Raw genomic sequence first — 15,053 nt, 5'->3', positions numbered from 1 at the left:
ATTGTTTCCCCTGGAAGGCTATTCTTGGAATCTACGACCCTTTCTATGTCACTGTTAGCCCTTACTGCTTCCACTGGAAGGCTATTTCAGGTATCTACTACCCTTGCTACATTAATGTTAGCCTTTGCTGCCCAGCATCCCATCATTTCAGTCTATAGAACTATATTGTTTTCGTGACGCAATAGAAAATCCCCTAAGTTTCAAGGGGAAAATTGCAAGATATCGCTCTTTGTGTTAAGGGCCCTGTTAATCCTCGGTACACCACCCCACTTAGCAGTGCTAGTGGAGAGGTAGGTCTCCATACTGGGGGCCAATACAACCCAAAATCGCAGCTCTCTGCACAGCGATAATCATATCCTTTAATCTCAGCTCCGACGGCTCTCATCATGCTCCCTTGTCTAACCAAATGCTTTAATGAGAAGTAATGCCATGTTCTACCACAAATGAAGCAATAACCCCAGCACAGAGCGATTGGGAAGAAATCGTATAGATTTATGGATCCCCTGACAGGGTTCAAATCCCAGCCAGGACATTTATTACAATATCCGGCACCGGGTCAAGAAAGTTCATTTAACCTGGGGGAAGAAAACCAGCCAATCTAATCTTCCTACAGAACTCCGCATTCTGCAACCTACGAGCTGGTCTGATATAGTAAGAATCTGATGGTGTCTGAGAGGAAACACTACCAACATAGTGCCATTAAAACAAAATCATTATCTGGGCTCATTCAGAGCCTGACCCCAGGAGAACTGCAATGGATAGAAACAAAAAGTAGCATGTATATGTATAGCTCTGTGATTAACTCATACACGCTGCACGTTAGCACAAGTTTGAAATATTGTAATAGCATTTAATAAAAGAACACTAACGATACATTATCAGGGCTAATCACTAAAATGTATCTCAAATTATACATCAAAGTAGATTAAAGGGACACTATAGTACCCTGAGGGTGCCCCCACCCTCAGGGTCCCCCTATCGTGGCGCTGAAGGGGTTAAAACCCCTTCAGTAGCTCACCTACGGACGCTCTGCGTGATTGAGGTACAATATGTCTCAATCATTGCAGATGCACCTCTAGTAGCTGTCCGGAAGACTGGCTTAACCCCAAATGTAAACATAGCAGTTTCTCTGAAACTGCTATGTTTACATCAGGAAGGGTTAACCCTAGAGGGACCTGGCACCCAGACCACTTCATTGAGCTGAAGTGGTCTGGGTGACTATAGTGTCCCTTCAACTGGAAGCAGAGCTGAGTTAGAGAATTTTTCCCTTTCTCTGATCTCGTTTGCATCTAATCCTTCTTCCATCTACATATAATTTGCCCAATCCATCACTCCCTCCCCATATCACTTACCCAGTCACTCCCTACCGCTCCATATCACTTAATTGGATGTCCCTTGAAATTCTCTGTCCTCCACAGTGCCACACTGAAAGAATGCATCAACCTTTTCATTTATCTTCTACAGGAAACAAACAAAAGGCGAGAGATTCTATTTATTCCAGAATTCTATCTAGAATTTCAGTGAAATTTGCAATACCGTCCTTAATATAACAGTTTCCCCCGATATAGCATCCTCAGACTGTCTGATTGGCTAGCTCGTCACAACATGTTATCGTTTTAAAATCCTAAATAGTTTCTTGAAACATTGTCCAGGAAAGTGGCTGAAGATAGCAGCATTCTCCCATCTTTCTAGAGCCTTAAAAAAAATATATATTTCGGATTGTGTGCCTAGCCTGCCTTTTTAACAGGAGGAAACTTGCACCAACCTACCGGACCGGTATATATATCTTATCCCACTCCCTCTAGAATGTAAGCTCGTTGGAGCAAGGCCCTCAATCCAATCTATTCCTGTGCATCCAACTCGTCTGGTCACAAATACTTGTCTGTTAGTCTACCCATTGTACAGCTCTAAAAAAATATTAATGATAATAATATTAATTATACATGGCAGACGTAAAAGAACCAGTCCCATTTGTTTAAGCTCTGCACTGCATTCTGCAATGTTCCCAGCTCAGAATGTTTTGATAGAAAGCAGGCGTCAGGAATTCATGGCTGGTGTTTTAGGTGAGAAAGGAAAGGAACTAAGTGCATGTCATTAGCAGGAAGGTGTCTGGACAGTATCAGCATTTATTGACATCCCTGCGACTTGCCACCTTGTTAGCGCCCCCTGCAGGATGTGTGTCGTCATTGGGCGGTGGAATTAGAAATATAACTAGATCGCGTTGAGAACGTCTCGGTAGGTAAGAGTTAACGAAGCAGGTAGAGGTTATCCAGGCAAAGACAGTAAACTATGTTAATGAAATATTTATGGCTTGAGACGGTTACAACTTTCACCACTGTGGTGAGACAAAACTGTGAATAATTTAGAAAAACCGAGGAGCCAGAAAAAGATCTAAAGTTATGTTGTTGTGTTTTCCCCAGCTATATTGGAGTGTTGCAGGTAAATCCTGTATTTGCAATTGCCAGGTTCCTATTTAAGGGTAAACTTAATCCAAACAGCCAGCAATGATTGAGTTATTGAGTCATTGTAATATGTCCCAAACGATAGACAATTGTTAGAAGCAGAGTGTTTACTGATGACATCTGTATATATAAATCAGGTTGTGATCACTTATCCAAAACAATGAAATTGAGGCCTATGTGCCACGTGATATGTTAGTGAGTTCAATGTAAAAAAGTGGGTAGGATGTGATGAGCTATACTCTAGAATTGGACCATGTCTTGGACTTAAAAGGCACCAAGGATACGTCCTCTCAATTAAGTGGTCTGGGTGCCATGACTGTCTTTCTAACCCTGCGACTAAAAACATTGCAGGGTTAAATTGCCTCTAGACAGCCACTAGGAGCCCTTCCACTGAAATAGCCTTGTGAATCAGGGCTTTTATGATTAGATGGTCTCTGGCTGGTCAATTGGATTGGTGCAGTGCATCAATTTACTGCGCATGCGCACTAGCCTCCCAATGCTCTGCTACGGATGACCTCTGCCAAGGAGGCTGGCTGTGGAAAGAGCACAGCAGTTAGGGGGAAAGGGGAGGACAATTACTTTTTTTTTTTTAAACTTCATTTTGGGGAGGGGGGTGTTGGCGGTAACCTAAAATTGTAGTCAAGCACAATAGCGTTAAGAATACATATTTGGATTGCCAAAGCTATAGTGTCCCTTTAAGCAGCTAGGAACCATGGGTTAATCTGTAAAAAGTTATGTAATATTGCACTTCAGATATCAGGAAGTGTCCAGTGCTTTACTTCTCTTTCTCTCTTTTTTTTCTCTCCATTCGCTATGTTTAATTCCAGCTGGCTGACCACAGCCGTCAATCATGGCCCAGAGCTGGGAGGGCAATTAACATTCTGATACAGCACTCAGGAAGTGAAGCCAATGATTTCAGAGGGTCCCTACATTTACAAAACAACCACCTCAAAATAGGACACATCTACACATTAACAAATAAACCCTATATCCAAATTTAGATTAATCGGGATGCTAAAAGCGATAAACACGACATGTTCTAAACAAAAATCAAGAAACAAATCTTCTTTAAAAGCATATCGGCGCCTTTCCAAAAATAAATAACCGTAAGGCTGAATCACTTTTCCTAAAGCAGATGTGCTCCGGCGAAAACTATTGCAAAGAATAGACAACTTGTAAAGGCAGAAAAAAACATAGAGAAAATAATCAAAATCATTAAAAAAGGGGATTTATTCTGCTAAAAACATACTATATATTACCCATTTAATTAGAGTGTAGTGTCCGACGCCCCAGACTATGCCGTTATTAATGTTTGGATTAAAAAGAGCATGCGTTTCTTCTGGGGATAATAAATAAATTAGGGAATTAAAAGGAACGCAGCAGAGGATGAGCAAAACAATCAGGGAAGAAAAGGTTTGAAAGTATAAAGATGAAAACGACTCAGGCGTCGCGGCTGGGTGTACGACATGCAGCTCAGAATACTGAATTAATCTCCAACCTCGGCGCAGGGAGGGGGGGAAATAAAAAAAAAAAAACCAATGAAGCCAAGAAAATGATTCACTGTTTCAGGAAAAGGAGTTCCGCTGGAAAGCTTCCTCCTAAAGCAACAAAACAGGAATTTATTTCCTCCCAGGGAAGACCACAGAGTATGGAAAGGGGGGCTTCTGTGCCGAGCTGTTAGCGGATGCTGTTATATGAGAGGTCATTTCCCCTGACAGTGTTAATATAACACAAAAACAGGTCTTTGTAGCAGCTGCTGGACCTCGCATGTTTGGGTTGAAGTACCAAAAACAATACTTTGATTTGCTGTTTAAAGTGAACCTGTCAGGTTTGAGATATAGGGGTTACTAAATCCAGCATGTAAAGTGTTTAATTCCTTGTGTTATCCATTTTATACATTCATTTTGTGTTAAAGTATATATTTAGATTATAGAAACCGTGTGCTGGCATCGTAACGAACTTTTAAAAAAAGAAAACACAGAAAAAGGCACCGACAGGGCATTTTATGCAAATTAGCTGACACATATTGGGTTATTCACTAATGTGAGAAATGTCAGAAATTCAGACTGTATTTTAAAATTTAAGGCTAACGTAGCAAAAGTGAAAGCAGAGCTGAATCGGAGAATGTTTCCTCTAACGTCTTCTGATAGGTGGGGGGGGGGGGGCTAATGCACATGGTGAGAACTGCAAGACCATTAGGCATCATGGGGATTTTCCGGACGCTGGATTTCCTCATGCAGTGTGAGGACCTCCAGCATCAGTTAGTCGCCAAGCCACCAGGATGTGCATCTAGTGGCTGTCTGATTAATTGAAAAACAGCAATAATTAACTCTGCAGTGATAAGGGGGACAGGGACACTGCACCCAGACCAATTCAATGAGCTGAAGTGGTCTGGGTGCTTATAGTGTCCCTTTAAAATTGAAATTCAGGAGAAAGCTAGTTCAGCATGTCTTCCAATCATGGATAAATATAAATGAAACTACGACACTTCAAAAGCCATTTTATTACTTTGCAGAATGGCTTCATTCATGATTTTCTATAAATGACTGTGCCCATACGATACGATACGAGAATGCATGTAAAACTCATCGGGGTGTCGTATAGTGTGCACACTCTGCACAAAATCATGCACAGGTCATAGTGAGAGGAACACAGAGCTGCAGAGATTTTAGTACATATGTGGAGCTGTAATTAATAAAATAGAACATAGACTTCCTTAGACCACAACCTATGGATGAATAGGTAAGCTGCCTGGAGCGTCCCTTTCATCTTTTTTTGCCAAAGTTTATATTTCAACATATACATAGTTATTCAATAAAGCAGACGTCAGGAATTCAAAGTGATTTTTAAATTTTAGATGAAAATAGTCAATATAACTTAATATACAACGGACATGAAGTTTTAAGTTTTTTATTATTGGGCTATGTTAGACGAAAATTTGTGATAAATGTTCTGTACGCACAGCAGGAAACTGTTGGGATTTGATACAAAAAAACATTCCTATTAATAGATGTTTTTTAATATATAGTCTAAGCATGAAATCAATCGGAGTGCCTTAATAAGCCCCTTCATATACGTAATCTGATTTGCTATCATAGCACAATGAACAGAGCGATTGAGTCAGACCAACGGAAAGGCTAGATTGTATTACATGCAATTTCTGCAAAGTGAAATTTAATTAATTATTGGGCAGTTTGCAATTATACGGAGACCGTAAGCATCCAATATACTAAATTACATTTTTCAGGATCTAGAACGCACTGAATATGCGCTGGCTGCATTGGGAAACAAAATTCTACCTTGATGTCGAGAGAAGCGGTTTTTATGCAACTTTTACAGGGATACAAAGTGTATTATCCACTTACCCCTAATTTGCCTTACACTGTATTTACATATGTATATATGTACGTGAAGCATATCGGTCACGGACTTTAACGTGTGACTGAGCAGCTCGATCCTTGCTGACCCGGTTAGTGTACATAAGGTAGATTTGTAAGTGTGTAGACGGTACAGAGCTGAGCCCCGAGCTACAGTTTAATTCTGCTTGTCTGGTCTCTTGGAGGCTGCAGTCTCTGTCACTAGCAATAAGCATCAGGACTCCTCTAGACAGAATACAAAGTAGCTGGTTCTAGTTCCCCAACCCTGTTTGCATCTCGAGGACAGAGCAACTGATTCCACTTGTTACAGGTTATATAATAAGAGAAGGGGGGGGGGGGAATTAGGACATCCCGAAAAGGTTCGAAAAGGTAAAGGAAGGGCATGATATAGGTTTAAAAAAGTGACTGTTCCCAAGGCACCAAGATGAAGGCAGCTTTTTGCTATTGAAGGAAGTCACTCTGAGATCGTCAAAGTGATACCTTGCCTTTAGCAATTGTGGCTAAATTTGTTACTGCTCAACATCATGGAGGCTGCGTCTTGCACACAGCTGCAATGTCAAGGTGAAGCATCTTTGGCCTAAGGCACTAAGAACCATTGGGCCTGCTCTGGATTCCAAATGGTAGCTACATTCATGTTCCAAGGTACTGAGCGGGGAAAACTATATCCCAACAGCACAGGTGTCCTGCTGGCTCACGTTGCAAGAAGTCCTCTGCTGGGAAGCTATGGAAAAAAAGGCAACAACAGGGCATTTTATGCAAATTACCTTATGTTATCCAAGATCCATAAATTTGCTTTAAAAAAAACTAAATAAAATAAAAAAATCCAAACATCTCACCTCTTGATTTACCTAATTTGCTGCACATCTGTGAGCTCTAGGGAAAATAAGAATTCATTGAGCGAGCCCTCTGTATCAATTGGTATCGGTGGTACAAAAAAGGTTCAGATACATTCCCGTTCAGGACTTCCGATAAACCGCTGTCCTAGCAGGGATCTACGGTAAAGTAGTCCAGCCCCCACACGCAGTGACCTTATATGTAGCAACGTAATATAGGCAACTATTACTTTTAGCAAATTAAACAGCGATTTTTGGTAATGCCTTATTAAAGGGACAGTATGGTCACCAAAGCAACTACAGCTTAAAGTTCTGGTATGTACGGCCTGTCCCTGCAGGCATTTTAATGTAAACGGCAGTGTTCACATTACAGCCTAGGAGCACTCTCTCAGACGTCCACTAGAGGTGCTTTCTGTACATTGTGCAGCACTGACTTCAGCATATGCACGCTCTGCATGGAGGAGCGTGATGATCCTCATAGAGATGCATTGATTCAATGCATCTCTATGAGGTGAAGCTAATTGGCACGGCGTGGCATTTTTACACAGATTGCGCAATAGCCTCCCAATGCTTACCTATGGGAAAGCATTGGATTGGCTGAGATCATCAAATCTGATGATCTCAGCCAAGGAGGCAGAGCGTGGGCAGAGCCACCTTATTTCCGACGTCGCGAGGAGACCTAGGGTAATAACTGCTTGATCCAAGGATAAATCTGACTGCCATTCTGGGGTCAAGAAGGAATTTTTTTCCTAGCTTGTTGCAAAATTGTGCTTTAAACTGGGTTTTGTTGCCTTCTTTTGGATCAACAGCAAAAAAACAAATGTGAGGATGGCTGAACTTGATGGACGCAAGTCTCTTTTCAGCTATGTAACTATATAACTATGTAACTATGTAACCTGCATGACGTTGGACATAAGGTGAGCAAAACACCTTTTTAACTAGGGTAAGGGGGGGCTGGGAAATCTAAACAGTGCATTTAGACCTCTAAACATCTGTATTCCTGACACTGTACTGTTCCTTTAAAGGGCATTGTAAGATTGTTTTAGACTTGAAACTGCATTCATTTTAGTGTGAGGAGTAAGAACTCTTGCAGTCATCCATGCAGACTGCAGTGCAATAATGTGAAAAAAAAATCTGTGCATTTATTCACTGAAATAACCCAGACTGAAATATATAAAAAGTTTTAAAAAATAAATAAAATACCTTTTAATTTTAAGTGTATCAGCTGCTTTAATTAGCATGGATAGCCTCAAGAAGGCGTAGTTCCAAAGGCAAGTCCCGCATCTGGTTGCCGCTAGCTTGACATTTTACTAAAATTACTTTCAGAGAGAGATATACCTACCCACGAACGTATGGGTGCACTGCTTTTATAAAGGAACAAATATTTATATAAAAAAAAATACCTCAAAGAAAATATCAAAGCAAAAAAAAAAAAAAAAGTTTTGATAGAGGTCTTATAAAGAAAGAAATGAATAATTTCAAAACCAGATCAAACATTACAAAACAATTGTCATTGTGACTTTTTATACTGCATTCATACAAATAGCTTTTTTAGAGCTGTGAAAGACTCGATAAAAATTTAGAAAAATAAGTTATTATTATTATTTTTTTCTCCCTTCCTTTCGGCCTTTCAGGAGCCAACGCATAAATGTCTCACTGCGTTCACAGACATCTTGACTTTAATGAGAAATGAAGAAGTTTAATTGTAATAATAAAAATAAAATGGCAGATTTGAGAATAAGCTATTGTTAACGATACTCTTCTGCCTGTCAAAACACGTGCTCAGAATCTATTAACCAATCAGTACTAAAGAAAGGTGTTTTAATATAAAACTATTCAAATGCAGTACTTTCAGAAGTACCATTAATAAAAAAATAAATGGGATTAAATGTTAGAGCCATCCTCTCTATGATTGAGTATTTGTCTATTTTTCCAGTACCATGACCACATCAGTGTTTTGAGGTGATTATGGTACAAGGAGCCAGTGTTACAGAATGAAATGTTACGCATACCGAGATACTTAGGTTATCTGACAGAGGTTTAACTCCGCCTCCGGCAGTGTCATTAGTCCAGCCAGGTCTTAGCCAATGAATGAGCAGCAGATTCGGCATCCAGTTAAGCTGCCATCATGGGCACCTTGGCACCCAACAAGAATCAGGTAACAGGCAAACTATTGCTAAACAGTTTAATCTATTATCAGGTGCCCAGTTACACTTAGAATGCTGGCCGTGGTGGTGAGGATGTACGAAGTAACCCTTTAAAGAGTATTGATGTTAATTATATTCCAAATAAAAACAGGGTAGCCAAGTTAAAGTCACGCATATAATTTAAATCTCTGGCAAGGAATGGTTAAAGCAACAATCTAGGCAAGACTTTTTAAAGCATTATATAGAGAGAGCGTTGAAAATATGTAAACACAGTTCCATCTAACCCCTTAAGAACACACGACGGGGGGGGCGGGGCTGGACCGCCAGGCTGAACAGTCGCATAATGGAATAGCTCCTGCAAAACTCTCAAATTTTAACCTCTAAAACCCGGCATAACATTTACCTGACGACTGTCTGCTGTAACCCAGTGCAAGAGGCCACCCTGGTCCAGAGGAGAGGCTTGCTACGAAGTTTTAGCCCCTCGGAGGGGCGATCCCTGTCGCACAAGATGAGGACCGCTCGGGCGGTGAGTAGGGTGGACGGCCGCTGCCCAGCTCTCCTGCCCACCAGCGGCAAGGCAGAAACACAGGGCTAGGCGGGTCTGGCCCTGTTCCCCCCCCCCTCTGGACCGGCGGGGGTAATCCCGGTCCCCCACGCCCATCAGAGCGCCATGACATCGGCGCAAGGAACAGCAGCAGAGCGGACCTAGAACACAGGCCACCCCCAAAATGGCGGAGGCCGCGTGGCAGGCGACCCTGAGGACCGCCAGGCGCACTCACCTCTCCTGACGCCACACAAGCGGACCGCCGACTCAGACAGGCTGGCGGAGTGAGTGCTAAGACCCCACAAGACACGCTATGGGGAAACTGCACTAATACCTGACATGCTGGAGGACACCAACCACATCGAGCGACAATGATGCAACACCCTGGTCTGACCTGCCATTCCGATCGGCTCACCGCAAGGGGACCGAACAACAAGGACTGCCACCTAAAACCGACATGGTAATTGGGTCCTCTCTTCAGCCCACGACAAGTACCAGACTGGACTGCCAATAAGCCATAAAGGGACTAAAAGTACTACAGCAGTCACCAAACCTTATGTCCCAATAAAGACATCCTCACTGCATAAGGACGGGTCGCCTGGCATGCAAACGCTGACCCTCACCTAACTGGCGTGGGACTCACTTGGGGTGGACACTCTAAAGTCTAATCTTAAAAGTTGAAGCTGCTTTAGTGTGTATCACATGTGTCTTTTCAAGTTACTCATAATCGAGCTTGAGTTTAGCATATCATGCACCTAAGCAAATGTCACACACAGCATGCCGACCAGCTGACACATTCACACTTATAATGCTCGCAACACTGTGCTTCATGCTCATTAACCTTTGCACTCCCTGGATAATCTCATACGCTACACATATGGCCTAAGGCAACCGACAATTATCCAAAATGCTCACACACCTACACAGCCCTAGAGGCCTCACTACCCACGTAGGTCTCAACTACGTTTAATCTCTAAAAGCATATAAGTTTACTCAAACTGTCTAATTTTACTTCATGTACTCTCTAAAAAAAAATTGTGCTGTTAATGCTTGCCATGTTACCAAATATCTTGTGTTAATCTTTTGGCTTATATCTGCTTTCGTGGCACTATAAACATGTCTAATTCTGAGCACTACAAAAATAAAGAATTAAAAAAAAAAAAAAAAAAAAAGAACACACGACGGAAATATTCCGTCATGATTCCCTTTTATTTCAGAAGCTGTGTTCCTGTACAATCAGCTGCTTTCGTATTAATCAAGGCCGTGGCAGATCTAGTGGTTAGATTACAAAGGCAGCCGAATATCTATTTTGTTTTTGAGCCATGTGTCCAGATGTATTTATGATCTTCGAAACAGACTACGAATACTTTTTAAGTGACTAGACGGGTTAAAGAGATGACAGGAATGCATATTATACTAGTTACGACATCAAACTATCTAACCATACAGAACCCTCTAATGCGGATATTACTCAGTGCGCAGACATTGCTTCGATCCCCTGACAGGAGAACAAGCAAACACACGGATCCATTAAATGGTGTAACAAGCTGGGGGATAGCGTGATCATAGCACTGCTAGTCATGGAACAGTTATTTAATGGCATGTAGAGAATTCACAGCCCACATCATAGCTTGGTGGAAAGAAGGTAAACAAACATTCCGGGGCCCAAAGAATCTGGAGCAGCTTGCTTTTATATACATCATCCGGCACCGCATCACATGGGGTCACCCCAAGCAATAACAGGCATGAACGAGGGCAAAAGACCACTAAGGGTGTGAGCGCGGGCAATTACAGGTGTGGGAAAAGGCAAAATAGACCATTACAGGTATGGGCAAGGGAAAATAGATCATTACAGGTGTGGGCAAGGGAAAAGAGATCATTATAGGTATGGGAAAGGGCAAAGAGACCATTACAGGTGTGGGCAAGGGCAAATAGACCATTACAGGTGTGCGAAGGCAGAGACCATAAAACAGTCAATTGGAAGAGAACGGACACCAAATAGCAGGTTTGGTGACATTGGAGAGGCTGGCATGGGAGAGGGCAGAGAGTGTCTAACATGTATATACACATACACATATTATATACGTGGGCAGAGAGACAGCCGCATCGCCGGCGTGGGCAAGGACAGGGTGAATATAAGACACATTGGCAGAGAAGATATTAAAGATGTGAAGAAGTCAAAGAGGACAACACAATCTTTTTAGGTGTCCCCGAGCAGAAGTATCTCTGTCTTGAGAGTGGGCGGAACCAAAGGGTTGAAGATTTAAATGTTACATTTTTTACCAAAATATCTAAACTGAAAAGTTAGCAGAATTTGTCCAGTTCGTCCATTTTATCCTAATATTTGATATTCACTTTGAATTCCTAACAATTTTACACCTTATTAAAAAACCCAGGACAGGTTGTATAATTTCATAATTATACAATATAAATACCAATAATAATAATAATAATAAAATAATAATTATATCCATTCACTGTAGGGTCGTTTTTCCTACCTCTCCTGGTTGATATGTAATATTTTAGCCCCTGTTATAGCGCCAGCTTGTGGCTAGGTATGGTTATAACAGAGTGCTTACCCGTAATAAACATACCATTCGGCAGCCTCCTCTTTAGAAAGCTAAACAGAGGCCAGCTGTATGGACAGGCATCTCTGCTAAGGCATATTTAGACTGTAAATGTTTTAAATTAATTGCCCATGTGTCGTTGGTAGTAAAAGAGGAAACCATATGTGATTTCACTAAAAATTGCAAAACAAATCATATTGCTGAGGGAAACGAAAACGAGAAGACAGTGGTGTTAATTAAAAAGCTTGCAGTCCTCAAATACTCCCTGTTTTTGGGAACATCTTTAAATCTGTGGACGTTGACACTTTTTTTTTTTTTAATAAAACAATAACCTTTAAATTACCCACAAAGGAAATCATGCAATGACCTGTCCTCAAGGAGCTGGCCTTAAAGCAGGAGGTCATCGCAAATGTAACATGTGGGACTGAGACTGGGGCTTGCATCCCAGGAGGCTGGGCATATAATAAAGACTATGGCACACTGCGTAAAACTGTGTCACAGCATAGGATCTGGTTGTAATTACTGAGGTAAACACTAAAGTTAGGAAAAAAAACTTCCAACTGTCCTGCATCCGGTGGGACAGTCCTGATTTGATACAATTGGCCTACCTTTCTGCCAATACAGCGAGTATGTGCAGGCCTTGTTGGTGAGGCTGCAGGACAAATGGTCACGTAGCCTTGTCTGATACACCCCCTCTGATATAATTGGCCATCAGTAATGACGTGCACTGCACAGATGTTCAAACAGCACTAGATGCATACTTGCAAAAATATAATATTCAAGGATTTCAATTTTAGGGTAATAGCTTATTGATCCAGGGATAAATCTGACTGCCTTTCTGGGGTCAAGATGGAATTTTTTTCTAGGTAGTTGCAAAATTCGGAAGTGCTTCAAACTGGGTTTTTTTTTGCCTTCTTTTGGATCAATAGCAAAAAACAGATGTACAGAATGGCTGAACTTGATGGACACATGTCTCTTTTCAGCCTATGTAACTGGCATGTCTCCCCTTCCCTTCCCAAATCCAATGATGGTATTCATGTATTTCACAACTTTGAATTGGAATCCACTGCTCAGTGGTAGGCGCAGGCATAGACTACCTTTAATGAAGTCAACGACCAATGAAACCAAGGATAGCGGTCGGTAGTAATGTAGTAATGCTAAAGTAGAACCTTCCACCTGTCTTGTTTTCGTATCACTTGCCCAATCCACCACAATAGCCACAACGCTCTGTTTGCCAAATGTATAGCAAAGTGCAATATGCTGGCACTTTATAAGTAATGATAATAACGGCGTGACACACAGCTATTAACATGTTCTTCTTATCCACAGGCCAGCATGGAGGAGTACGACGCTTTACTACAGGAGCTCTCTGAAAATATAACTAACGAGGACCTGGACCAACTAAAATCGGCGTGCAAGGAGGACATTCCCAGCGAGAAAAGTGAGGAGATGACCACCTGCCAGGACTGGTTCAGCTTCCTGGAAAAACACGACAAATTGGCAAAAGGTACAGGCTCAGCGAGGCGGACAATGACCAGGCTGGCCCTGTGTCCCCAAGGGCGGGCTGGCAGGATATAGCTTTGGTTGAGAAGCCGACATTTGTTACTATAAAGACTGCTTATATGTAAATAATATTGCTTTATACAGGCTTCCCCAAACTCCGGCCCTCCAGATGTTGCTGAACTACAACTCCCATGATTCTCAGCCTATTTCATTCATAGAATCATGGGAGTTGTAGTTCAGCAACATCTGGAGGGCCGGAGTTTGAGGAAGCCTACTTTATGAGCTTAGAAAATAAGGGAATATAACATTTGCTAAGCCCATAAAGCGATATTATTGTATATCAATTTATATAATGAATGAAGTTGAATTATTAATTTTGCATTTTACATTATATATATTATGTATATATTAGGAAGGAATACAAAAAAACAACAACAAGTCCTGTGCTCAAACTCCCACTACTCTCGGGCGGCAGCATGACCATAGTACACATCAGCCCCAATTCATACAGTATATATTAGGAAGGACCTTTCTCTATTATTGCATTTCGATTGAATAAAAGTAAAGATTTTACATAGTGTATAATAAGCCATCTCAGTTGTAACTTTTTGGCTTAGAATGCTTTTTTTCCCAAACTAGCATCAGACATTGGTATTCAGTGTTTTGAACTTATTTTTACCTCCAAAAATAAAATGGAGTACCAAAATCATCATTTGTTATTTTTATTTTTTTCTGTCCGAATATAAATTTTATTATTTTCCATGACATACATAAGTTCAAACCTACATAAAATTAACACCAACGAAGCATTCATAACACATTCTAGGCTAGAAATGCTTCTGAAGGCTAAAACCCAATGGTCTATAGCAGTGGTTCCCAACCTTTTTTGACTTGTTTGTAATTAATATAGTGGCTATTATTTCAAATGTATACGTGATACCGGAGAAACTGACGGAAGCGAAGCACAGAGAGATGGACACAGGTTTCTTCAGGAAGGAAGAGATTCTTTATTGGATCACCGATCGGGACTCAGAGGGACTAGCGTCACCAAAATACAGCAAGTTCTGAGCCCCGGACAATAGTGCAGGCTCCTTATATAGGCACATAACTCCTCCCATATTAAGCTCCACCCGCACATTCTCTTAACCAATCAATACAAATAAGAATTAACTTCCTGCTTGACCGCATGGCTTGTCCAGCACAATGGAGGAGGGGGAATACTACATCCTGTATTCTTGCACATGCTCCGTACACTACTGATCGTATCTTGCCTCGTGCAACCAACTGATCGATACGTCAGCATATGCACGTACACATGCCACGTGGTAATCTCGGCCTACTAAATTTATTTTTACCGAGATTCCACCACATTCCCCCCTTTGATGCCTCTTGATATTTCACAATTACTTGAGGCATCACTTAACCTTGGTTTGCATACACCGCAAGTTACCATGAACCAGACCAGACTTATCTTATGATGTGAATCTTCAACACTCATCTTCCTGCATTGGTTCTCCCTGATCTAGAGCCTTATACTTGTAAATCGCCATTATCTGTGCAGCAGCCTTCCTCTCTGCTATATTTTCTATCAGGCTTTGCACAGACCTAACTACTAAGGGT

The 15,053-nt window shown here is 41.4% G+C and overlaps 1 protein-coding gene across 1 annotated transcript in view; it reads left to right on the top strand.

The window, feature by feature from the left end:
• Positions 1-15,053, top strand: part of PEA15 (proliferation and apoptosis adaptor protein 15) — an 87,473-nt gene that overhangs the window by 44,728 nt on the left and 27,692 nt on the right. Inside the window, exon 2 of the mRNA XM_063439692.1 lies at positions 13,260-13,437. Within this exon, the coding sequence (XP_063295762.1) occupies positions 13,266-13,437 (172 nt within the window). The 5' untranslated portion in view covers positions 13,260-13,265. The remainder of the gene's footprint in view (positions 1-13,259; positions 13,438-15,053) is intronic.

This window comes from Pelobates fuscus, chromosome 13 (assembly GCF_036172605.1).
Source record: "Pelobates fuscus isolate aPelFus1 chromosome 13, aPelFus1.pri, whole genome shotgun sequence".
NCBI lineage: Eukaryota > Metazoa > Chordata > Amphibia > Anura > Pelobatidae > Pelobates > Pelobates fuscus.
The sequence above is the reverse complement of the archived record's forward strand: the minus strand, read 5'-3'. Positions and strand labels throughout refer to the sequence as shown.